This window comes from Pteropus vampyrus, unplaced genomic scaffold, assembly GCF_000151845.1.
Source record: "Pteropus vampyrus isolate Shadow unplaced genomic scaffold, Pvam_2.0 Scaffold3, whole genome shotgun sequence".
Classification (NCBI taxonomy): Eukaryota; Metazoa; Chordata; class Mammalia; order Chiroptera; family Pteropodidae; genus Pteropus; species Pteropus vampyrus.
The window spans coordinates 6,120,828-6,145,941 of NW_011888784.1; the positions used below are offsets into that span (position 1 = coordinate 6,120,828).

Here is a 25,114-nt window from a genome sequence, read left to right on the forward strand (position 1 = left end):
TTTGGACTAAAGTTATAAATAGCTGTCATATACTGTGAAAAACATACGAATAAGGGAAGGCAAAGCCAAAAGTCAGCAAAGACTAGAAGGAAGAAGCCAAAATGAGATTAAATACTACCCAGATATCACTTTATTTGCCTTGTCTATTCTTCAAAAGCAGCATCCAAGGGCAAAAGGGTTCAAAAGCAAGACCTTAGGTAAACAATTTACTTCTCAAGCCCAAAAAAGAAGTATCGCATATGGTTAATACATCTAGGTCTCAGATACAAGATAGTATAGAAGAACTATTTCAAAAACCTGAAAACACTTCTTAATTGTTAACAGATCTCTTTCCAGTGCAAATAGAACCAAAAATTCTTGAGAAACATTAAGAGATCCAGGAGTGGATGTTTTAATAAATACAGGCCTCACTCTCCCAGGTTCCTCACTCTCCTTTACCCGAAGATAGTTACAAAACTCAAGATGTTAATATGGTAGTTCCTATAATTTTAATAAGCAAATAAAAAAATCTGAAACTAGAACCAAATTAGAGGAAAAGTTAGACTATTTTTGAAGCACCCTATATTTGCTTCAGTGTTCAACCACGTGCAAAGTGCATGCAGTCCCTGCGTCTTACCCTGGTGCACTGGCCTCTGGGAAGTTAACTGTCTGCTGAATTTTGTTTCCAGCAACAAAGGTGCCTAGCCCTAGGGAGCCTTCAGCCCTCTTTGAAATCTCACTGGTCCTAGCAGGAAAGGGAGGTGGGGATTACAGGAAAGCCAATGTGAAGCTATTTTTACTAGATCTAACACACCAAAGGCAACTTGCAAAATATTTTGGGAGCAGGATACAGCTTATTGCTTGGAAAAATCTGGAATCTTATAACAATAAGATGTATTAACAAATATAATCCATTTTCACATCCAAAAGCTAACTTGGGAGCTGCTCCAGGCACCATCTAATTAACTGAAGCAGATAGAAAAAAAATCCTCAGAAATTATCATTGTTTAAATACACTCTATTTTATTTTTGTCTTAAAATAGTTTAACCTTTATGCTACAGACTTATTTCAAAAAACAGAAAATCTTATCTTGCACCAAAAAATATATATATAACACTCTGTTTTATTATTTTTTTCTCCAAAGACCATTAAATACTAAATGGAAACAAAAACCAAATAATGAATGTAAAGAACCAAATTTTGTCTTAAAAACTAGAGTTGCACATTTTAAAACATTAATTCTAAGCAATGATTTGTCGTCACTGCATCGATTCCACACTCACACTCCAGCAACAGCAGATCTGTTAGCCACCAAGTGCACTGGTTCCTAGCCATACAATGGCTAACATTTCATTTTCACGGTAAGTGGAGCAAAAGGCTTCAATGACCTTTGTACTCTTTTAAAAAAACAAAACAACAAAAATATTTCCTAGTTATCCAGTGATTTTTTTTTAAAGATCACTACCCTTTAAAACTTGTTAAAAGAATAAGTACGTAGTGTTTTAAATAAAATGAAAAAATACAACAGCATTGGACTAAAATACGTGATTATTTTAAACAAACAGTGCACAATCTGAGGAAGTTTGGTTAGGGCGCAATCATTTTTATATATACATGGAAGTCACATCATACACATACCGGAAAACAAGGATTAGGGGCTCTTCGCCTTAATGAAAAAAAAAACCAAAACGAACTTTTAAACTAAAAGACAAAATGGTGTCCCCAGCTTTTTCAATAACTTTGTGACATAGTACAAAAAAAGCAGGCAACGTTCATTTTTAAGTTACCTATTGGTGCTAATCTGCTAAAAGTAACAATGAACAATTCACTAAAATTAGAAAATCAGACGGTTCATATACATTATTGATAATAATAAAAACAGAGTTTATGGGATGCTCAATTGTAAAGAATAATGGAGTCCATTCAGTCTGGCCCCTTCCATCAAAAAGAAAAGACAACTACTGGCGAGCAGCAATTACATGTTACAGAGCAGTCAGGATGATGCAATAGCTAGGTTCCTGCTCTGTGGTTTCAAATTGGGGGGAGGGGAGACTTAACCAAATTAGTGCCATGAACCGATCTGTGACCCAAGTGCATCATTTAGTAGAGATGTTATTCTGAACAATGTCTTGTGAAGCATAAAGAAGTATTTATGCTACCAAATGCAAAACTTTGGTTTAAAAAGATCCCCTTAAAAGAAATTTCAAATGTCACAGGAGCTGTTTATCACAGAATTTTATCATTTATACCTTGCCAGAAATCGCATCACCACTCTACCAGATCTGGCAATGAAAGAAGAGTTGGAACATAATTTCTCCATAGCTAGTGGGCGGAAAAGTTCCAACCAAGTAGGAGAAAAAGCTGACTGTCTCTACCGTCCCTTCCCCGTCCCTCTTTGCATGTTAATTTCTAAATCCCTGTTCTGGTGCATTAAGTCGGTATGTCAGGGTGCTGTAACAGGGATAGGTGAGGACAAAGTACAACCTGATATAAAATCAAAAGGCCAGAAAACAGCGTAGTTACAGCTTCACTCTGCTCCCAATCCACAGTGCACACAGCACATCAAAAAGAATTCTCTTTACAGGATGACTATTAGGGGCTAAAGAATGTATGTTATGAGAAATCACCTGCTGTATCGAACTGGACAAACATACTGTTAACAAAAGAGTAGGTAATGCAAAAACATTCTTTAAAACGGGGCTCTGCCCTGATACTGAAGACAAAATAAGCTGCAAAAACTTCAAGTCATATAATCCATTCTATTCTTTTCCCAATGATTTTCCTGGAAAACACAGACCAGAAATTGTACATTTCTGCTTTGTCTAGCATTTTAATTCAAGTCAAAAACAATGTGTAACAGTAAAATTCAATAAATTAATCCTAAAGTAAAATGTAAAGGTCCAAGGATACACCAGTAGTGAATTTGCAGACGGTCCTATTTCGCTCTGGCCTCTGGGTCTTTGGTTTTTGTTTAGACTGTGCCATGTGAGAGATCTGAGATATGAGGTGCTAAAACTGGAGGTTCATGATATTTTAAAAGCCTGATCTATTAAAAGCAGATTGACAGAAAAATTAAAAGTTGACGAAGAACAGACGCCAGATCAAATAAGATACTATCAGAGATCAAAGAATGCATGCTTGAATACGCTCTCATGGAAGAGATGTATGAAGAACTAAAGCAGCAGGAAGAAGGGTAAAGGAATAAACGAGTCTTTTTAAAACACAGAAGAAAAGGCCAAGCAGGTGGAGCCAGGCAGACTCTGATGCATGCGCACGCAGTGGGTGTCACTCATCTCAGTGGCCCTACAGCACCCAGCCTGCACAGTGCCTTATGCAGGATAGGCACTTGGTAAATATGTGTCCGCTGTATGAAAACTAAAAACGGCAGCTCTCATGCTCTTATAATAAGGAAGAGCCACCAAGGCATTTGGGGAGGGAGACAAAGGGCTTCAGCAATATTAAATGGTAAAAATAGAAACAAAAAGACCCCAAAAGCAAACAAAAACTGTGGAAAAACAAAAGGTGAGGTCTTCTAAGCCAATATTACTTCACTCCTCCTTGTGCACAGTACAGTGTTCTAACTCTAGGTATTGCTTGTAAAATAATTCACTAGTAACTACATGTCATAGGAAAAAAGGTAGTAACTAATGCCACAAACTCCAACACTGGCATTTCCTGAATTCCCTGAAGCTCCTACCACCTTTTGCGATTCCTTTTAGATACTGTGCCATTAATGTGCTTTGCATCTGGTTTCTTACGGTTTATTTTGGTTTTTCCACTTTTAGAAGGTAGGGGAGAAAAATACCCAAATATAGCATCTGGTCAACTTCAGCTCGAGTGTTGAACAGTTGTTGTACATACATCCTTCATGGAGAGACCAGTTCTGATAAAAGGCACTTTCCTCTCAGATTTGCAAGTGCCCATAGCCTTAAAAGCCACACAACTCTTTATATTCTACCTAAGTAACATGTTTTTATTTTCTCCTGCTATTTGCATACACCAGGAAAAAAAGTTGAGGGGGATTTTTCTATAGATCTCTCAATATTCTCTTCACATGCCCAGAAAAACCTCAGGGTGGGTATGTATCGAAATGCCTCGGCCCCAAAAGGAGACATTTTCCAAAGAGTTATGAATCATTGCAACAAGGAGACCAACTAAGTCACCTCAGCAATATTTATAAACACAAAAGGGCATGTCAATTATATGTGTTGTAGGAAGTCAGCCAGGAGCAAAGTCAGGAAAGAAGGCAGAAGACTAAAGCTAAAAGAATAGTAATACTTCTGTCCTCTATTTTTAAGGACAGGTTTCCAAATGCACATGCCTTACTAGGTGCCAATAAGGACCTGACTAATATGTGTGCAAATGCCCTAAGGTGGGAGTGCCAATGGGTGGGTTGACAGTGGTCAAGTCTAGATATTAATTTTATTACACAGAAAAAATAAATATAAGATGCAAAAACTGAAATCCATTTCACCTGGTAATTAAAATATTACTCTAAAGGGAAGGCAGAGCTTCCTAAGATTAAAGGTCACCAAGTAAAATGAAGTTGTCTAATTATATTTTTCATTCTCATATTCCTACTGAGGGAAAGAAGAAATTCTTTTCTCTGTGATAAGTTATTTTCCTAAGTGACTTCTTTTAATTAAAAAAAAAAAAAAAAAAAAAGAGGGGGAGCAATTTCCCATGAGTTTTGATTATACAAATGCCACAAACAGCTTCTGAGGCTGAAGCTATGACAATGAACTTCCATGTCACAAAGAGGAGGAAGAGGAAGTGGAAGGGAACAGTGCAGAGGAAACACAGTGACATTGTATTACAGTAGGTATTTACGTCTGCTATCCTCATCCAAGGTAAGGTCAACAACTTCTGCGGGTGAAGCCCAAGTCTGCTGGGGAGTCACAGCAGTCCATGACTGTGCTTGCCGGTTGCTAACATACGGCGTGCCTGAGCCATGCTTCCATGAAGAAACACTCTGAATCACACCTCCTCGAGGATGGACACACCTGCAATTGAAAAGAGCAAAAGCATGGCTAACCATACCACAGGAAAGAGAGAAGGCAACATAGCTTCATGAGTACTGATCAATACTTTTATTAAGATCAATCTATTATGCAAGTTCATGAAACCAACAACCAATATCCTTCCCTTTTTCCTCCTTCCATGTCTGTCTGTCTCCCTCCTTCTCCTCTCAATTTAGCCTAAAAAAGGTCAAGAGTCTTGTCCCAGACAGAAACTCCTGAGTTACGTCTAGGTCTGCTACCAACAAATGGATAAGATAATGTTTCTCTGAACTCATTTAAACCTCTGAATCTTCAGGACAAGGCACCATATAAATCCAGAGAAAAATTAAGATGCCCAAACAATCTTGGTCCAAACAAATGAAACGGTAAGAAATATAGGTGAAACTTGTTCTTAAAATAAGTTCTATGCCATATTTGGTAATAATACCTTCAAAGGCAGTAACAGTAATAGCCTTTTACAGATTAGGTTTCTAAAGGTCTGTAAGTACTAGGTCACACATAAGGATCAATTTTCCTCATCTTGAGGGTCACAACAGAACCACTTGGCTAGTTCATCAGAACCAGTCATGTTTTAGTTCAGTCAAAGTAACAAGGCTCAAGTGAGATTCTCTAAAAGTAACAAACACTCAGTTTAGACTCCCTAAAAGTACTCTTATCAGAGGCACAGAACTGCCTTGCTAACAAATCTCGCCAAGACTTCACTGGAAGAAAATTGTTTCAGAAACACTGACATATTGAATTTCACATTCCGGTCAAAAGATAAGGCTGTGAGCCTCCAGTATGAACTGAGTAAGTTTTGATGCAAATGAAAGGAAGGCAGGCAGCTCGAGCTATCAATGCTACTTATGTCCTGACATCTAAATTACTGGCAAGTCCTTATGTAGCCTAAGTGAGAAGTGACAAGTGGCAGAATTCTAGTCACATAAACTAGTACAGTGAATCCTGAGCAGCTGTTCTGACAACCTATGTAGAACGAATGATGCTGGATCACTTGAGAATTTCAGCTTTGATTCAATACTACCTGCATCACCAAGTTCAAAAGATGATTAGGATAACAATGGAAACAGTTCAGTTGCAGAACTGCCCCCCAAAGACCTTAAGCTCCTGCAAAGAGGCCCTGCTCTTACAAAGGCTAGCCTGTAAACAGCTGCCTTACCAAGAGAGGTGAGGTGCTGAAAAACAGATCCCATGGGGCCAGAATGTAGATTTGTTACAGTATCAGAGGCCTGTCATCTGTTCAGAAATAAGTTTAGTAGCTACTAACCCAGGGGTTACTACATTTTCAAATGTAGTAAAAAGCATTAAATTAAGGGACATAAAATCCAAAATCTAATCCAACTCTGTCCAACCCATTAAGTATACTTAGATTAAGTGATCCCATAGTCTTAGAAGAATGTCAGCCAAAGGAGTCCATTCAACATTTATAGAAATGGTTTTGATGACTGATGGCAACAGAATACTAAATTCATTAAGCAGTTTCACCTCAACACTCCCAGCAAACCTATAAGGTAGACGTGGGAGTTATTACCTACTCTATAAATATGGAAAGGGGTTACATGACTTGCCCAGGCTCACACCGGCAAAGAAAGAGGAAAGGCCAAGGAATCCCAAGCCAGATCTGATTTCAGGTCCAATGCTATCCACAACATCATACTGTCACTTTACAAATGTGCATATTAAATTAGGTAAGGCAAGCACAGAGTCAGCAGAGTGCAAAGACAGGCCCAGGCTAACAACTTAAAAATATAAAGTTCTTCGACAGTTCAAAAGCTCATCTGTACAAGTACTAATTGAAGTACAGCTGGCTACAAAATTCAGGAGGGATTCAGGGAATGAATGGCTACAGAGAGTCAACGCACTCTTTGAGAGAATTTCTAGAAACATCTCTGAAGTAAAAGAGGCATTTAGTTCCAATTGTTACTCTGCACTGCTCCCTAAGTAATCATACAATGTAATTTCAGGTAGTTACTTTAAAAACATCTGATCCAATCTGTTCATTTTATAGAAGGAAAAAAAAAACCAAGGCCAAAAGACAAGTGCCCAGTTAAACATAGGGTCTTAAGTAAGTTAAACATAGAACTGGAACAAAATCCAGTCTCCACTGGAGAGTTTATTTTCCACTAAATAATTATGGCTTCTTTAGACTATACCTGAAGCACTATACTATATTTGACTTTCATTCAATAAACAGCAAAGCAGATTCTAGAAAGTGTCCAGAATAGGAGAGTGAGAGGTTTAGAGACCATATTTATTACTAAGGAGTGGCTGAAGGAGAGAAAAGAATAAGGAAATGAGGCACTTCTTCAACTATCTAAATTAGATTACTTCTGAAGTTGTTACAAATGGTTCCAGTTACCAGACACCAACTTGGGTTACTTTAAGCAAAAAAGATTTATTGGAAAGACATAGAGGCACCTCAAAGAACATGAGGATGATAGAACAAGCAGGCCTGACTCAAGCCTCAACTCTCGCAGTCTCTCCTAGTTCAAATTTTTAGATTCTCTGGAGAATGTGATGATTCCATCTTTAGTCAAAACCTTTCCAGGCCCTTATTAACTGCGAGTGGAAAGGGCATTTCCCAAAGAAGAGAGAATCACCACAGAAGGTGGCTACTCTGCCTTGTATAGAGATCTAGAAAGCAGAATAAGAACCACTTATCAATTCCGGGAAGGTAAGCTTTGGATAATCATTACTACACAATTATGGCACTACAAAATGGAGTGAACTACCTTTTAAAGGTTCAAGCAACTGCTGGGCCGTATGTCAGGATTGTCAAAGGGGATTCTAAGGTCATCAGTGACTTTTTAAGATTTTGAACAACACAGGCAAAACTTCCCCATTAGAAGTCAGAATAGCAGTTACAAGGGACGAGGCGAGAGAAGGTTGTGACTGAAAGGTGGTATAAAGGGGACTTCTGTTCTATTTTTTGATCTGAGGACTGGTTACTTTGGTATGAACAGTCTGCAAAAATTAAAGTGTACATTTATGACCTTTCTGTGCATGAGCCAATAAAACATTCAAAAAATTTTTATGATTTAATGACCTGAACCATTTTGTATATATGATAGCTAGAAGATGGATGAGGATAGAAAGAGGCTTTTAACACATTTTAAGTACAGGGGAAAAAGTTCAAGCTAGTATAACAAAAGGGTGCTGGAAAGACATTTCAATTATTTTATAAGATGGTGTACGTTACAGAATAACTTATACCAGACAGATAAGAAAAAAATGTTCAGGAGGAAATGGAACCGCAATTGTTATAAGCCCTACAGGGATGCCCTAAAAGGAAAAATGTGAAAGGCTCAAAATTTTGTAAGGCAACTAACATAAAGCACATACTTTGACGTATTACCACATATCCTTTTTCTGCATTATGAAAGATACAGGGTAGGAACATACTCAGCTATTTTTTAATTGGTCCAATCCATTTCTAGAAGATATAGGTTTTGCTCTCACATCTGCGTATGACTGCCTACAGGTATAAAACACAACCCAGCATCATATTTTGAGTCTTATAACCAAGAATATGCTAAGGCTTCATTTTTCAAAAAACAAACAAACAAAAAAACACTTTATAAACAATTAACTTTTGATAGGACAATCTCTGCTCTTCATACACTGAAATCAATAGAGAAGAAACTTCACAATGGAAAAAGAAAAAAAACACAAAAGAGGGCAGGCTCTGATGGTCAGCTTTTGATACAGTTAACTTACTATTCTAAGAAAACAGCATTAAAAATTAATCATTTTTGTTCTCATTTACAGAGCCTGAAGGTGACCTCTTAGATAACATTCCTATTTATTTTTCCTAACTAAGAATAAAATGAATCCTTGTGGCTTTAGGAAAATACTGGTCTGTCTCCCTTGCTTTTTTTAGGATTAACATTAGCAATTGATTCTAGGAAGTAACTACGTCTTAAATGCAAAAGCATCAATTCTTTTACTGAGGGATGAGCCAACATTAACACCAATGACCCACAGGACCAAAGACTACAGCTAAATGAAGTAAGGGTCTGATTATCACAAAAGCTTCAGAGAATAGGTACCACAAAAAAAACCTGTTCTGACACAGTTCCATGACAGAAAGGACTGTACTATATGGATTCATCCAATGAGGCTGGTAGAAGAAGAGAAAAAGGTTCAAGAACAAAGAAAAATATTGGCATGGAGGTTATAAATTAAAACTTCTAGCAAAATTAAGTGGCACAGAAGAACTGGAGATGCTGGCAAAGTCTCCAATCATTGGCAAAGAACATTTTGTGGAACTGGACTGTCCAACAATTAACATCTGGAAATGACAACATTTTGGTCAAGAGTTCATCACAGCAATACAAAGCAGCCATAAAAGATGCATTCAATCATTAGTTCAGAAAGCATGCTTTCTAGTCTGTGACTATAAGAAACACAGAAGCTAAGTGAACACATCAAAATCTAAAGTAAAAGAGGAGAGAAAGATATTAACATGCAAGAAAAGAAAAACTGTTATCAAAAGAAAAAAAAGCACATCACAACTAGAATTAGTGAGTGTAAAACTCAACTAAAATGATTCTAAATATAGAAAATGGCACCCAACACAAGTCAGAGCAAACACAACCCCAGAGAACTCAAAAACCACGTCTGAATTTGTAAAAACTCCCAGAAAGCCCACAAAAGGTAGATTATCAAAAGAAAAAAAAAAAGGTAACTAAATCCAAACAAAACATCTATGCATGCAAATCAAATTAGAACAAAAAGACGTGGATCAAAACCTAAAACCTTTTTCCAAGCGATAACCCTGCCAGAAGCCCATCAATACTTCATAACTGCAACCCTAGACCTGTAAAAGAAATAAATTCCAGATGAGATACAAGCAGCCAAATGGGGCAATTCTGAAGTAACCAACAAGAAAGCCTCTTCCCTTTGCCTCAGTTTTTTATCTCAATGTTTGAAAGATTATCAGGCGTCTTCTAAAGAAAACTGCTGAAAAATTTTCAAGAAAGGCAGAGAAGTGTAAGTGAGACTCTACTCAGTCCTAGACCCAAAGACCAAAATAACAGATCCCCTCAAAATGCTACAAGACTCAATTCAAAGTATTCCAAGAGGATCTGTTAATTCTACATTCCATTGTATGGACACGTTAACCGCCGTTGAGATTTCAGAATGGATTTGTCACCTCCAAGACAGGATTTCCCCAGGAATCAAACCAAAGGATCAGAATGAAACTAATCTTTATGCTTCAGAGCCTGTAAGAAGAAGTCCTTGAAAGTAATGTTACAAGAAGTCATTTAAAATGTAGTCAGCTCAGTACAAGAGTGGAACAAACACATCTAGAGAGCAAAATGACAATCTGGATAAAAGACTTAACAAGTCCAAAGAAGGGTATATTGGAGATAATTTGTGTGTTGTGTGTTGGAAGTGAGGAGGGACTCAGATTTTAATTTCCAAGTTTTAGTGAAACTATGATGATAATTTTAACCCCCGATACCAAAAGTATTGGTTGAAAATGAAGCAAAAGATTTAATGATGGAAGAAAAGTTGAACAAAGAAGCTGAAAAGAAAGGTAGCTAATTCTATAATATTTCTAGGCATAAAAAAATAGTAAAGAGGGGAGACCTGGTAGGAGTTAACAGAGAACTGGACCAAGTGATATGTCTCAGGAGAATAAGAGATCAGGTAAATAACACAGGTTATTACCTACTCTTTCCTACTTAAGTAGGAACACATGAGTAACAGTGAATTAAAATTTGAATTATAACAAGAGGAAGTTGGTGAATGGATAATGTGCTCCTGACACAACTGAAGATAATTTACCTACATCAATCTGTCAATAGGCAAGGTAAGTTTTATAGTAGGGAGTCTGTATAGCATAAAAAATACTATAATATCCTGACGGGCTTAAAAGGATAATAATGTCTTCTATATTATAAGGAACAATGGTGAAATAAACTAAGGAAAGACATATGCTGAGGCAAAGGAAGAAATCAGGAGTTCTTTGTTTATCTAATAGATAAGTCAGCTTGAAGGCAACAGATAGCAAAATGGAAGAGAACTTAATAGAAAAAAGTTTTTGATTAAAACAGAAAAAAGAATGAGATTTAAAAAAAAAAAATGATGAAAGAATGAAAATTCCTTCCCACCAGAATAGGGGAAATAATTGTTACCAAAAAAAAAAAAAAAAAAAAAAAAGGCAGCAGTCATACAGGCATATTTATGATATCAATATAGGACAGAGAATGAAGTGCTAGGAGATACTAATTCTGATAAAGAGAACTGGCTCCTCTGGGGGAGATGACACCTCAAACTATGACTTAACTCTATATCTTTAAAGTCCCAAGTATTTAATTGAAAAATTCTCTCAGAGTCAGTTTTCATTAGAAAAAAGTACCCTCAATTTATGTACATGTGTATTTTGCCCCAACTCTCCACTCCTAAACTCTTAATTTTACATCAACGGAAGAAATGCTGGTGAATGTTTCATTACCTTGCTAATCAAAGAGTAAAAGCTTATCTAAGAGCAAGGTAATGAAGACACTGAGGAAATCAGAAAACCACAACTTAACTCTAGTGACATAGGAGAAAAGTTGTTTGCTATATAGAGTATGGATTTTCCAAAGTCTAAATTTTTGTTTTTTATCAACATGGGTGTGTTAAAGGTTCTTCAGGAATATCTCTGAGAGGGCTGCAACCAATTCTTAGAAACATATCTTAAAGCAAGAGCCAGTAAATTTTTTCTGCAAAGGGCTAGACAGTAAATATCTTAGGTTTTTGAGGGCCTTAAGGTGTTTGTTTAAACTTCTCAACTATGCCACTAGAGTGCAAAACCAGCCACAGACAATATATAAACAAACAAGCATGGCTCAGTTCCAATAAAACTTAATTTATGGATAAATTTTATTTGAATTTCAGATAATTTTCATGTCACAAAACATCATTCTTTTTTTGACTCCTCTCCACGCCTGCCCCCGCCCCCCGACCCAAAACCATTTAAAAATGTAAAAACCATTCTTAGCTCAAGATCCATAAAACACACAGCAGGTCAGATTTGGCCAGTGAGCTATAGTTTGCTGACCTCTACCTTAAAAATGCCAAACTTCATTAATTATTTTCATAATACTACAATACATAATAATACTAATTGGATGCCCTGTAGCTTTCCTTTTATCCTAAGATACAGGAATCCCAAGTCACATGAATATCACTAGAAATACACTGTGCTAGAAGCAGACCAAAGTAACTTATAAGTTTTAATGAAAGACAAGGAGAGGTGCTCTAGGAAACAAACCGAAGAGGTATATCAGATGCATATTTTCCCACTATTTGCTGCCAATGTACTTCAAGATAAAGTGAAAGGCAAGAAAATATGAACAAGAGTGAAAAAGTACAGTGATAACTAAAAGAAAAGTCTGTCAAGCAATCTAGACAAGAAAAGCATAAGTTCTAGTTCACATACACGTACAGTTGAGATTTTCTTGATATAAGACAATATGCAACATATTTTGAAACTCATATCACGTCTAATGAAAAAGTGTTTCTTAAGGTAAAGGATGCTAAGAGATAGCTCCCACCATTCATGCCAGCCATACTATGAGGCCTACCATTTTCTTTTTACTTGTCTTCTGGTCAAAATAATATCCACAATTCAAAATATCAGAATACGCCAATTAATATCCTACCTTGCATGTTCCTGAACTCCCACAATCTCCACTTCACTATCTGAAGAGGCAATATTAATTTCTTCATTGAGTGGTACATTGCCAACAGATGTCTTATCACTTGCTAGGAATCCTGGATCCAAATGACCTGAGAGAGAAGGGGGTAAAAATGAGCACATTTTGTCTCACAAGCAGCAGAAGCAACTCATTGACAGATTTTTCATCCAGGTTTATCACAGAAATAGAATGGCCTTGTGAGAGCCTGCCACAGTGAAACTGTTACCCATTTCAAACGAGCCGAGGCAGTGTTCTACTAAAAAAAAAAAAAAAAAGTTTTTAAAAAATTAAACAGAATGCATGCTCAAAGCTAAAAGAAAAAAATGTTCAAACAACATGGAAGTACATAAAAGTAAGAACTCCCAGTCTTACTCTCCAATATTCCTTAGGAGAAAAAAACCTGGAGTACTTCGGTTAAGTATGTGTATCTAAATATAGATATATATAAACAGTGATAACACTCCATATTTTATTCTATAATGCTTTTTGCATTCAATTGCAGTCTTTAAATGATCCATATAAGTTCTGTCACCATTTTGAGGGCAATGGAGTTCTCTACTGCTTATCATGTTAATAGAACAAAATTCTACCGGAAAACCACAAACGCATAAACGGAGTAAAGAGAAGTAATCACTAATCATATTTATACTGGGATGCTTTGTGAAAGATTTAATAATTTTCTCTAAATTTTAAACAAATTTAACAATTTTCTCTAGAGGAATGCAGAGTTGACAAAATCTGACCCCAAGCTACACGAAAAAGGGAAGATCACAATTTTTGCTCTGAGCAACTAAAACATAACCTGTATGTTGCTGACAGTTCTCATTAGACAGACACAAACCACATAATTCTGGAAAAGCAAAACAGTTTGTGGCACTGGAGCTTTTACAGAGTTGCAACCAGTACAAATTTTCATTTACCTCTTAAAGGGCATTTTTATTTAAATATATTGTCATCTGATACAAAATTCTTTCTCCATATTTAAAAATCCTTTGTGACACCTCATATGAACTAAACCAATGCCAGTAAGATTTTATGCGCATACAACTCTCCCTTCCCCCTCAACTCATTCATTCTAATGCTTCAAGGTTATTGAGAAACCTTGTACTTTCACACTCTTGTCAACTTTTAGTGTAACTCTTCTGAAAGTTATAGGTATTCCCAAAGCAAAAGCCTTACAAGCCTTTTTATATCATCTGACCCCGTAATCTCACCCCTGACAATTCAGCCTAAAGGAAAAACTTAAAGCATCATGTTATGATGCCCAAAGATAGTCACTACAGTGCTATGCAGAAACTGAGGGAAGTGTATGAACATGTAAGTATCACACAGTAACACTAAAATATACGTACCTGCTAGGTAAAAGCTGCGAAAAGTAATCAAGTTTGAATATAATTATGGGTCTTTTTTACAATTCTTTAATATTATTTTTACTTTTTTCTATTGAAAATAATGCATATATGAGAAAACAGAAGATTAAAAAAACTTAAAATGGATTCCAGATACAACTGGTGCTTGAGATTATATTAGTCTGCATGAGCTTGTTAACCTTCTGTATTAAAGAATAATCTAGATAGGATTCTATGTGGCACTGGCAATGGGCATACATCTTTGAACCCTACAAGCATACAAGATAACACACTAGATAAAACCCAGTTTTGTTAAATCTATGGTGGCTACTTAAATGGAGTTTGGTTAAGTCTACATTTTGTAAATCTAGATTCTTGCTCTGACTCCAATACCTTGCTTGTGGCCAAGTCTTTTATCCAATTTCTATTTCAATGCTGTAGTTATCACTATTGTCTTGTATACTACTGTACCTCTAGGAAGGAACACAAATTGACAATCTTTTTCAACCTTCACTTTGTCCACATTCAGTATTTCCAACAGCCTTGCTTTGTGCAACTATAACCGTCTGCTTCATGTATTTGTTCCTACAATACTTGTTTATGACATGCTATGTACTGTGCTAAGTGCTAGTAATACTATGGGGAACAAGCCAGGCACAGTCTCTACTCTCAACATGCTTGTAATATATTCAGGGATAATAAAAAGCAGTTCATTGCACTATGGCTTGAAAACTGCTCTGGCAGGGAGGTAAAGAGTGCCTTGGAAAAGTACATTAGAAGAGGTTATTTCCCAGACTTAAGGATAACCAAAGAAGCTGAGCTCTCAGAGAAGAGTAGGCACAGGTGAGGGGAAGGAGCATAAAGAACACTGTGTTACCCTTTAGGGCAGGGGTCCCCAACCCCCAGGCCTGTTAGGAACCAGTCCGCATAGCAGGAGGTGAGCAGAGGACAGGCGGGCGGGCAGGTGAGCAAGCAAAGCTTCATCTGTATTTGCAGCCACTCCTTAGTACTAGCATCACTGCCTCAGGTCCACCTCAGATCATCAGGCATTAGATTCTCATAGGACCTCTGGTCCCTGGTGCCAAAAAGGGTGGGGACCGCTGCTTTAAGGTACAAAAGTTTGGTGAGATCTTGAGTAATGGTAGGAAAAAGAGAAATGAGGGTGGCAAACTCAGTAGAGGTCAGATCATTGTGAGTCTGGACCTGACCTTGAGAAGTAGAAAGTCACTAAGGGATTTAAGTAGAAAAGTGACATTATCAGGTTTTCTATTTTTAAAAATTTCCTTTTAGAGTACAGAAATGGAACTAACAGCAGAGCAAAGAATCCTACAGGCAAAGAAAACAACTTGACTGCTGTAGTTTCCTGGGTGAGAAATGATTATGGCTGAACTAGAGAAGAAACAAAATGGGGAATATTCTGTGTGTGTGTATGTACAGAGCGTTAATAATGTTGGAAATCAAAGAAAAGAACACAAGTAGTAAAAAATGATGTCTAGGTTTCTGATTTAGGTAACTGGATAGTTACAATGCCATTCAGTGTATCAATGACTAGCTGAGGGTGGTTGCTTAGGACATGATGATGACATGCCTCTGAGATGTCCAACAGGCAATTGGAGGTACTGTTCTAAATCTCAGGTCAGAGAGGAAATACAGATTTCCTAAGTCCTCAGCAATAAGTGGGAAAGTAAAGGTCATCCCGTGGAGCGAAGGGAGCCTAGAACAGGACCGAGATAAATGCCAGTCATTAAGGGATGGACATAGGAAGGGGGTGCTCACCAAGGTACATGAGGTAGAAAGAAATTCCAAAGATATGAAGCCAGGACACCAGGGAAAGAGCATTTCTAGGAAGAAGTGCTTACCAATACCCAAGAGAGCAGGCTGATAAGAGAAGGGACTAAGTAAAGCCCACTAGAATCAGCGATAAGATACATGGCCTTGGCAAGAGGAGCCTGAGAGGAATAATGGAGTGGAAGCCAATGCAGCAAAGCAAGCTTCAGAATGAAAGGGAAGGAAGAGCTGACAGAGGTACTGAGAGAGGAAGATGGGTTTGAGTGAGGGGGATGTGTATGTACGTAAAGTTTTTAAAGATGGACGAGACCAGGTCATAGCCAGAAAAAAGCAAACAAAGAGGTTTGATGACAGAAGCTGAAGTACTCTTGACTTATGAAGAATGTGGCAAAGGCATCTACAAAGCACAGGTGTGCAGAGGATAGCAAGGTAGGGGTTTAGAAAAGTCAAGTGCCGCTATGAAGAATGCTGCCTAAAGAAAAGCGAGAACTGTTAGGCAGCACTGAGAGTCAGAATGAGGTTGTAGATTAGGAAATTAACTTGACTCTTAACTGTAACCATGTGATTTTTCTCCAACCGTGCTTAGCAGTGTGACTACAGGCCCCAAGTGTACCACCAGGGATCAGACTTTGCCAGCTAGGTACAAGAGGAAAGCCAATTATACAAGAAGCTAAGGATATTGGCAAAGGAGAGTTGGCCTTATATATGCCAGACAGGGAAAAAAGTGAAGCTAGTAGGGGGGACTGATAAAGGACTGGCTGATGGGTTCAATGAGGCAGAACAGCGTAGTGGCGGTAACAACATAAGAACACAGAAAAGAAACCCAGTGGAAAAGAAGAAAGCATTTGGAAGAGGCAGAAGAAAAACCAAGGGCTATGGGAAGTAAAACACTGTATTTCCACTCACGTGGCCACTCATTAAATACAAGCCTCTGGAACCATCTGTTTGCCTCTCATCTTATCTTCCACTCTATTATTCCCCTTTGCCTCAGCCATCCATTCCTCACCTTCCTACAACTTTTCCACTATCCTCTAAAATGCCAGCTCCATGGTAAACCGCACTGAACTTTTTCTCGCCTCCTTGTGCAAACCTGACTTGAAAATGCCACCTCCCCTACAGTCCTGTGAAGCTGCTTCTACAGCTCAGTAAATGACTGTCTTCCATCTTCACATACCGATACCAGCAGCCCACATCTTCCAGGATATTTCTCTTTCACTGTACTACACTGACTCCAGGGCAGTTTCACTCATTCATGAAACGTTATTGGCACTTGGCTTACTCGCATGCTCTCTCTTGCTCTCTCTCCCCGCACCTTTAAGTCTTGCTATCATTATTATGCAGTATTGCATGAATACTTGTTTATATGTACAACCACCCCCAAATTCTCTATGCCTACTCACTAAGAAGCAAGGAGCTGAGCCTCAAGAGACACTTAAAGCCTCTTGTGGTAAGACTCACAGCAAGGGCTCAGCCCCTATCATCCTAAAAATAAACGAGCTAATTGAATTAAACTAAACTTAAAGGGCAGATTGTAGGAGTCATGGTCGCTATAACCCAACTCTTCCTCCTTGATTACTCAATGTTTTTAAACAGTAATTAAGAAAACACAACGAGAACATGACAGAATAAGTTAATTCTTAGTATCTCTGTGCCCAATTCTATCTCCATAGCTCAAATTTATAATCCCAACTTGTGAACTGCTCTGTGAAATGTTTCAGTCATTGATATTTCTGAATAACCAGTTTTCACTGATTACGCCCTTCATCCTCACCCTTCCATCTACATAGCCTCATTTCAGATCTGAAAAAATCACTCTGCCATTTTTAAAGGGGAAGAAATGAAAAATGACTATGCTGATTTGCTCATGATTCTGTAATATCTTAAGAGTAAGGTAACCATCACCAATATTTAAGGTTCTCCTAACTTTATTCATCCATTATGGGTTCAAAACTAATAATTTATATATTGCTTTCACATTATCAGAGCAATCCAAACCATTTTGACAGTGTCATTTTGGCCATAAAAATGTAATCCAATCCTGCTGGCACTTAGTATTGTTACAGAACTTGTGTAATGCTCTAAAACTGATCACTTAAAATCAGGGTCTGCTCTTATAGCCAATATTCTTTAATACTTAGTCTAAAAATCAGTATACTATAAAATAAGGGACATGAGCTTAATGATAAGGAGCTAAAACAAATTTCCCAGTGAATGTTTTGAGAGTTTTGCCATATTTCCTGTTAGAGCCATTAGATAAGATGTGCCACTCAGATAACAAGTCAGCTGGGACCCATACCGAGTCTATGGGATGCCATGCTCTTTGAGACACCAAGGCATTCTCCAATAGCCAGGAATGCATCCCTCTTCTGTCTCTTTCAGAGCAGGACAATTAGTTCTTTTCTTTCAATGTGCCCCTCTTTAGCATGTCACACATTCCTTTGGGAGCTCCTGTGCAGAGCCTGACATTCTCTGGCCTTTGGGCCATTCCCCACTGCCTCCCTGCCCCATGACCTCACAATAATTAAATGGCAGAGCACTGCCTTAAGCATGGGGTCCCAACCTCTGGCCCATGGACCGGTACCAGTCCAAGGCCTGTTAGGAATCGGGCCGCACAACAGGTGAGCAAGCGAAGCTTCGTCTGTATTTGCAGCTGCTCCCCAATGCTAGCACCATCATCTCAGCTCCACCTCAGATCATCAGACATTAGATTCTCATAGTAGCACCAGTTCCTGGTGCCAAAATGGTAGGGGACCACTGGCCTAAAGAATATACAAAAGTGAGCCAAAGATGCTAAGAGGTTCTTCAAATGGTTGTAATCTACTCCCATTCTATGACAAGAATAAGCCCGTAGAAAAAATGTGAATACCACAACTACCATATATTAAACTGAAAATAAATCAGTGGACCTGAATTTGGTTATATGGCAGCTGGCTATCTCTGTATAGGTCTTTGCCTGTGTAGTTCACTGGAAGGATAACTTCACTCTATCAGAAAATTCTAAATTTTTGTGCTCTCACTAGCCTTTTCAACACATAAGTCAGAAGGCAGCACAGAAAAAACAATAAACAAATTATCATGGCAAACATTTTCTTTTGCCTTCAAAAGAAATAATGTAGCTACTCTTTAAATCACAATCTGCTGGGAAAGAGCTAGTCCTAGGCTTTTTTGCAGCACTTTAAATAAAATTATTACATGGTAGTTCACAGCGGCATGTTGGCTATAAACAAATTTAATGTTTTAAATCACTACTCATTTAGCTTTAAAACAAGCAAATTATTATCTTGTGTTTAGTTTTACAAGAATGTTAAAAAAAATTTTTTTAAGTGGACGGAAAAAAGTGGAAGAAAAGGTCAGAAATCAAAAATCTTATAGTCCATATGAAGCCATTAAACAACAGGAACCTGACCAAACTTGATCTCCTTCACAGGACTGATATATTGACTTTAAAGTGCTAATAATAGAAACATGGCCATTCTAGTCTGATTATAAAAAGCTCTACACTAAGAACAGGAAACCCAAGATTTGTTTCTCTGCACTATAGCTAAGCTTGTGTAACAGACAAATCAAGATTACCATCCCTATTTTAAGAATGGGAAAATGTTCATAGCCTATCTTTCTTGACGAGAAGGCTGATGGAAAAAATGAGATCATTTGTCCAGAATTTTAATTTCCTAGGAGCAGGGGTAGTGCGGGGGGACACTCTAAATAAATTTAGTTTACCACAATTATAAGCCTTCTACACCAAGACTTCAGATTTCTGCTTCTTTTAGTCTCATCTATATTTATGTTTACAGTGAATTAGTACTTGCAATAAACAAAAATTAAGCCATTTTCAGATATGATGGTACAGCTTCCTAAACATGTCCAATGCAAGAGTTACCTGAGGGTGATTATTAAAGACAGATTCCCAGACCCCATTTCAGATCTACTTACGGAACCTTCAGGGAGAAGCCTAGGAGTCTGAACTTTTACAAGCACCCCAGGTAATCTCTTTGCTTAGGCAAAGTTTAGGAAATACTGTATCAAGAACAACTCATTCCAGGGCAGGACAGTAAATTAGAAATCCACTGACTGGGTCCATTAATCACTTTCTTATTCAGTCTATTTCAGCAAAAATACATTGACATAATGCTGGTTAGCATTCCTAAGGGCCTATGTGCTGTATGCTATACTAAGCACATTATAATATGTTATTTCGCTTAGTGGTAACAATAAGCTTTTGGGGTGGATACTAGTTTTATCTGTTTTACAATTAGGGAAAACTGAGGCTTTACATAGTTAACCTGAGGTCACATAATTTTAAGTGCCTGCTGGTTCAAAATGAGGCTGTTTGTTGCCCAATACTATACTGTTCAATTCTAGCATCAAGTAAGAAAAAGTAAACACATAGCATGAGTTGAAATGGAAAGTCTAGGTCTTTTGTTGACCAAGGGCTTTCCTAATTTCAATTCTCTGCCTTGGTTAAAACTAAAACTAAGCAGTAAAAACTATTTTGCCTACAAGAACGTGATCTAACTACTTGGTGAAAGAGACAAGCTACTCTATGTACAATGATTACTTACGTGATCCTAACTGGAGTAGGGCTGCAGACCTGGTCTGAGATGCTGCTATTGATTAAACTCTGACAACTCTGTTCAGTGACTGGGTTTTTATTTTGTTGGGAGGAAGAGAAGATGGACTCATACTAACCATTAAAACATTTATCTTAAACTATAAAAATGACCATCCAATTGATACTAATAGTTCAAATCTCAAAACTAAACACCTGCCATTGAGGATAAATTCTTTTAACATTTTGTTGCAACACTGTTTAAGTATATTCTAATTTGCAATTCCCACTATAACAATTACATCAAGACTGGAGTGTATTAAGTTTTATTTGTTACTCACATATCTGCATTCCCAGATTTGGGAGCAGGGAAGCCTTTGAATGAGCCAATAAATGGCTTCATAAGACAATGTCATGGGGATCTGTTGGAACAGTGGTGACCACATCCTATGATACACAAAAACCTACACATAATTTATGGCCCGACACACATGTACGTTTTCTCTATATTATATTCTAGAGAAATCATCACAAACGTGTACCAAGAGACTTGTACGAGATATGCTAATGGCAGCACCTTAAATTCCCGTAAGAGAACAGGTAAGTCAATTGTGATATATTCATAGTGGAATATTACTACAGGTAATACAGTATTGGAATACTAAATAGCAGTGAAAATGAATGAACTAGAGCCACACTTATTAACAAGAACAAAGCTCACAAAACGTTGTACTAAAAAAAGTTGCAATGATCATTTTCAGTATAATACCAATTAGTATTAAAACACGCTTGTTTACAAATACATAACAAATGCAGTAAAAATATAAAGAAATATATAGTAACACAAAACATCAGATACCAAATTCAGGATACCTTTGCAGTGGAAAGGGGAAAAGGAAGGAGAATAAAGTTGAAGTCATGGGTGTTTCCCTCTTCACGTATTTTTGCCATGTCTTATTTCTTAAGAATGATGGTAGAAGTACTTGAGTGATACATTGTTTAGAACTTTGTGTGACATAATTCAAAAAGACAATCAATATAGAATTAAGCACACAAAGGCTAGTGGTGTTTTAAATAATCGAGCTACCAATTACTTGAATCTGATCCCAAATCCTGTACTCTTAGGTTGAATCATATGAAATTGATGGGTTTGTTGTAGGTCAAAAAGTTAAATGTTAACGATTCCATTTAGCTCAAACTAATATTAAAATTCTCTAAAATGAAAAGCAAAAAAGGTAATTTCATGTTTTTCTCAAGAATTTAGTATAAAGTGGTCCACCTTTAATGGCAAGACTAAGGAAATAAAACTGAAGCAGAATGGACCACTTAATTGTCAATGGATGAAAAATGAAGATAAACTACAAGTATACAGAACAAATTATAAAACTTAGGAATACATATTGCACAGAATGTAATCAAACTACTCTCCTTTGATATGAAGTATTATTACTTAGTTCTTTAAAAAGCACTTACACATATGAGCAAATTCTTAAAAAACTCTTGTTGGGTAAAGCAATTATTTATATATAAAAAAAAACTGAAGTAAAAAAAAAAAAACAACAAAAAAACTAAAGTCCAGAGAAGAAACAGTTTGCCCAAAGTCAAATAGGCAGTTAACAGTCAAAACAAAGTTAAAAATGAATCCAGGTGCTGCTCCAAAATTAGCCACAATAAATTAATCAGGAGGTCACCAAATAAGAGATTTCTATTTACATCCATCAAAAATTAGCCGGGAAAGAATAAAGACAATGATTTGTGAAGTTGTCTTATTTCCTAACAGCTTCAATACAAAATGTTCTAAACTCTAACCTATTGTTATTTTTGTAATACAAAACTCATTTCCCATAAACTTATTTTAGGTAGTGATTAACATACTAGATTCACTTATAAAAGCCAATGCAATTTACAATTTAACTAGAAAATTATAATCCTTCCTTAACAGGAAAGAAAATACACACTACATAAGCAGTCTCTCAATCCCCTCCCCTTCTTTTCTTAAATTTAAGGACTAGTACTTTTAGAAAAAGGTTTAAATTCATAAGAATGTTGAGTTTTGAGAAACATACTACAGGAAACTTGGATACACTATGCAAGGTCTTCCAAGGTAATAGCAATGGGTTTTTTAGTGAATCAATGTCACTCTTAAGAATCATCATGGAACCAAGATAAGTAATGTAAGACAGGGAGTGAAATTTTCCTTAGATAACAGAGGCAGAAACTGGAAGAAAAGAGTTAGAAAAGACAAATATGAGAACTACAGCAGAGGAAGTAACAGGGACACACTGCACACTGAGAGGTGTAAGAAACAGTGCAGTACTGCATAGGAACAGCCCCATAGGGCAAGTTTAAACAACCTCCTCCCCAAAGTTGCAAGGCTGCTGCAGCAGTTAAGGAGGGAAACTGTGGAAAGGGGGAAGTGGGGAGTATTAGGCTTCTGAGTGGTTTTCACATATGTTAGGTATTTTTAATCCAGGAAATATGCCTACTGAAATCTACCTATGCCTACAATTAATTTCTTATGTATTGTCACTTTTGCTTCCTCCAGATTAGGAAAGATGAATGACATGTTACCCAAATCTCTTCTTCAGTTAGTTATAAATGGCACCCTGGATAGTCACAACCACCTAATGCCAAAAGTCTCTGGTTAGCCTGCTCTCCTCAGCAGGGCCTGCTAAAAGGAACACAGCTGCCAGGACACATGCACATTACACCATTAGAGAAGGGGAAGGGGAGGGAGACCAACCTGCCTCCGCATTCAGCTCCTCTAGAAGCTCGCTGGTCCTCCAGGTAGCTCCTGTGTCCTGGCCTCCTATAGAATTACTGTGCTCTTGAACTACTGCAGCCGCCAATAAAGTGTCCACATTTACCACTTCTGGGTCAGAGCTGGTGTCAGACATATCATAATGAGCTACAACTGGAGGTCCATCTAGGGAGGAAAGAAAATGTATACTTGTATCTAACTTGTGGGGTGAAAAATACTTCTGAAACTAAGAGCCCTCTAAATGCCAGCTGCCTTTAGCTTATTTTTCTAGCTGATCTGAAAAGCTGCATTTTATACAACCAATATTTTGTACATGATGTGAAAGTGGAAAAGATAATCCAAGTTTACAAAGATGAGGGACACAACTGGGAAGGAGGAAAAGGAGTATTATTATGAAGAACAGAAGACAAGACTATACTGAACAACGTTACACCAAATTGACATCATACTCTTAAAGAGCAAAAGATTAAGAAAAAGGGGAAGACTCCACAGAGAAAGTGAAATTGATTTTTAAAGGAAAAAACAGATGCAAACTACTAAAATTCAATTTATATTTTTTAAGGGAATGAATCTAATTCTTTCTCTTAGTAGCTAATATAAAACCTCCCTACTAGATTTAGAAGAAAATCAAGAAAATTAAGTATCTTTCTACTTTCTAAAGAAATAAGGTTAAGAGTAAGAGCCCTATTTGACTGACTTATCCATTTCCAGTAAAGCCTTTTTATAATATCAGGGATGTTATACATTTAACAACATAACAGGGATGTTATGCATTTAACTACAAAAAGACAATACTCACAAAATCCATCTTCAAGATTTTGCATTGGATGTCTTATGAGGACTACTTATATTTTCTCCAAGAAAGACAACCAGCTCACATTCCAAGGAAATGATACGCAACCTTATGTGTTATTTTAGAGGAAAATATTTAAAGTTCTTACTGGAAAAATAAGAGATCCTTTCTACCTCCAAATCACCCTAACTAGCTGAAAAAGGCAGCTGAGTTCCATAGTAATTACACTGCAGTAATTCATGCTAAAATAATTCAATAGTCATGCTTGTAGAATAGATACATGCTTTAAAATGCTAATGGTACCCTTTTTCTAACATAACAGCAAAAAGCAAAAATAAAGTTTTCAATCGAGTATAAAACACATCCCTTACTAACTTCAATTTAGAAGAGAGCAGAAATAAAAGAATGCTGTTTCTCCCCCAACAACTATTTATAAAGTGCAGGCAAACCATTCATTTCCATAAAGCTTTTTTAATATCATCAAATTAACATGAAACACACCAATTTTATGAAACTCTTGACTATGAAAGAATACATGTGCCAATGAATCATCAAAATAGAACACAATGAAAGATTATTGTTTTAATACTACATCCATTGTGTAAATTGTCACTGAACAACATGGAACACATTTGGGGTATTTAGCCCTTAAAACTAAGTTCCCAAATCATAGATTTACGTAGCAACATTTTTAAAACAACAACAAAAAAAATGACCAAACAAAGGCAAATGAGTTAAGTGCCACTGTATAAAGAACAGACATCATAATATGAATTTCTGACGATCATGACAATTTCAGTTGACTACTTAAAAATATTTCTAATTCCCCCAAAAGGGTAAATCAAGTTCATAAAATTCAACAGTGTAGCCCTGGTATCAGTTGGTAATGGATTAATTCAAATAGCAAAAAAATTGATTCATGTTTGAGGTTTTTCTTTTCTAAAAAAGAAAAGAAAGCTCTATCATTTATGGAGTTCTCGTCAGAGTTCAAAATGATTATTATGGAATAAAGGAACTACGTGACGTCCAAATATTTGGGTGCAGAGATATGAAGGTCAAGTACAATATTGACTATTTGACCAAATGTTCTATTTTTAAAAGGGCTTTATTTTTTAAGTGTTTTGTGTTTACAAAAAAATTAGTGATTTAGTTTAAAATTTATATCACTAATACCACTCACAGCCA

The 25,114-nt window shown here is 36.9% G+C and overlaps 1 protein-coding gene across 6 annotated transcripts in view; it reads right to left on the bottom strand.

Annotated features, from left to right (window-relative positions):
- Nucleotides 1-976: 976 nt before the first annotated feature.
- Nucleotides 977-25,114, bottom strand: part of CUNH18orf25 (chromosome unknown C18orf25 homolog) — a 62,790-nt gene continuing 38,652 nt past the window's right edge. For 4 of the 6 annotated variants that reach the window (XM_011361160.2, XM_011361150.2, XM_011361145.2 and 1 more), the window contains 3 exons: nucleotides 23,119-23,301; nucleotides 12,654-12,780; nucleotides 977-4,983 (listed from right to left, as the gene is read on the bottom strand). In XM_011361160.2, coding sequence (XP_011359462.1) covers nucleotides 4,794-4,983; nucleotides 12,654-12,780; nucleotides 23,119-23,301 — 500 coding nt within the window. In that variant the 3' untranslated portion in view covers nucleotides 977-4,793. The remainder of the gene's footprint in view (nucleotides 4,984-12,653; nucleotides 12,781-23,118; nucleotides 23,302-25,114) is intronic. The other 2 variants (XM_011361170.2, XM_011361166.2) reach the window with 1 other exon arrangement.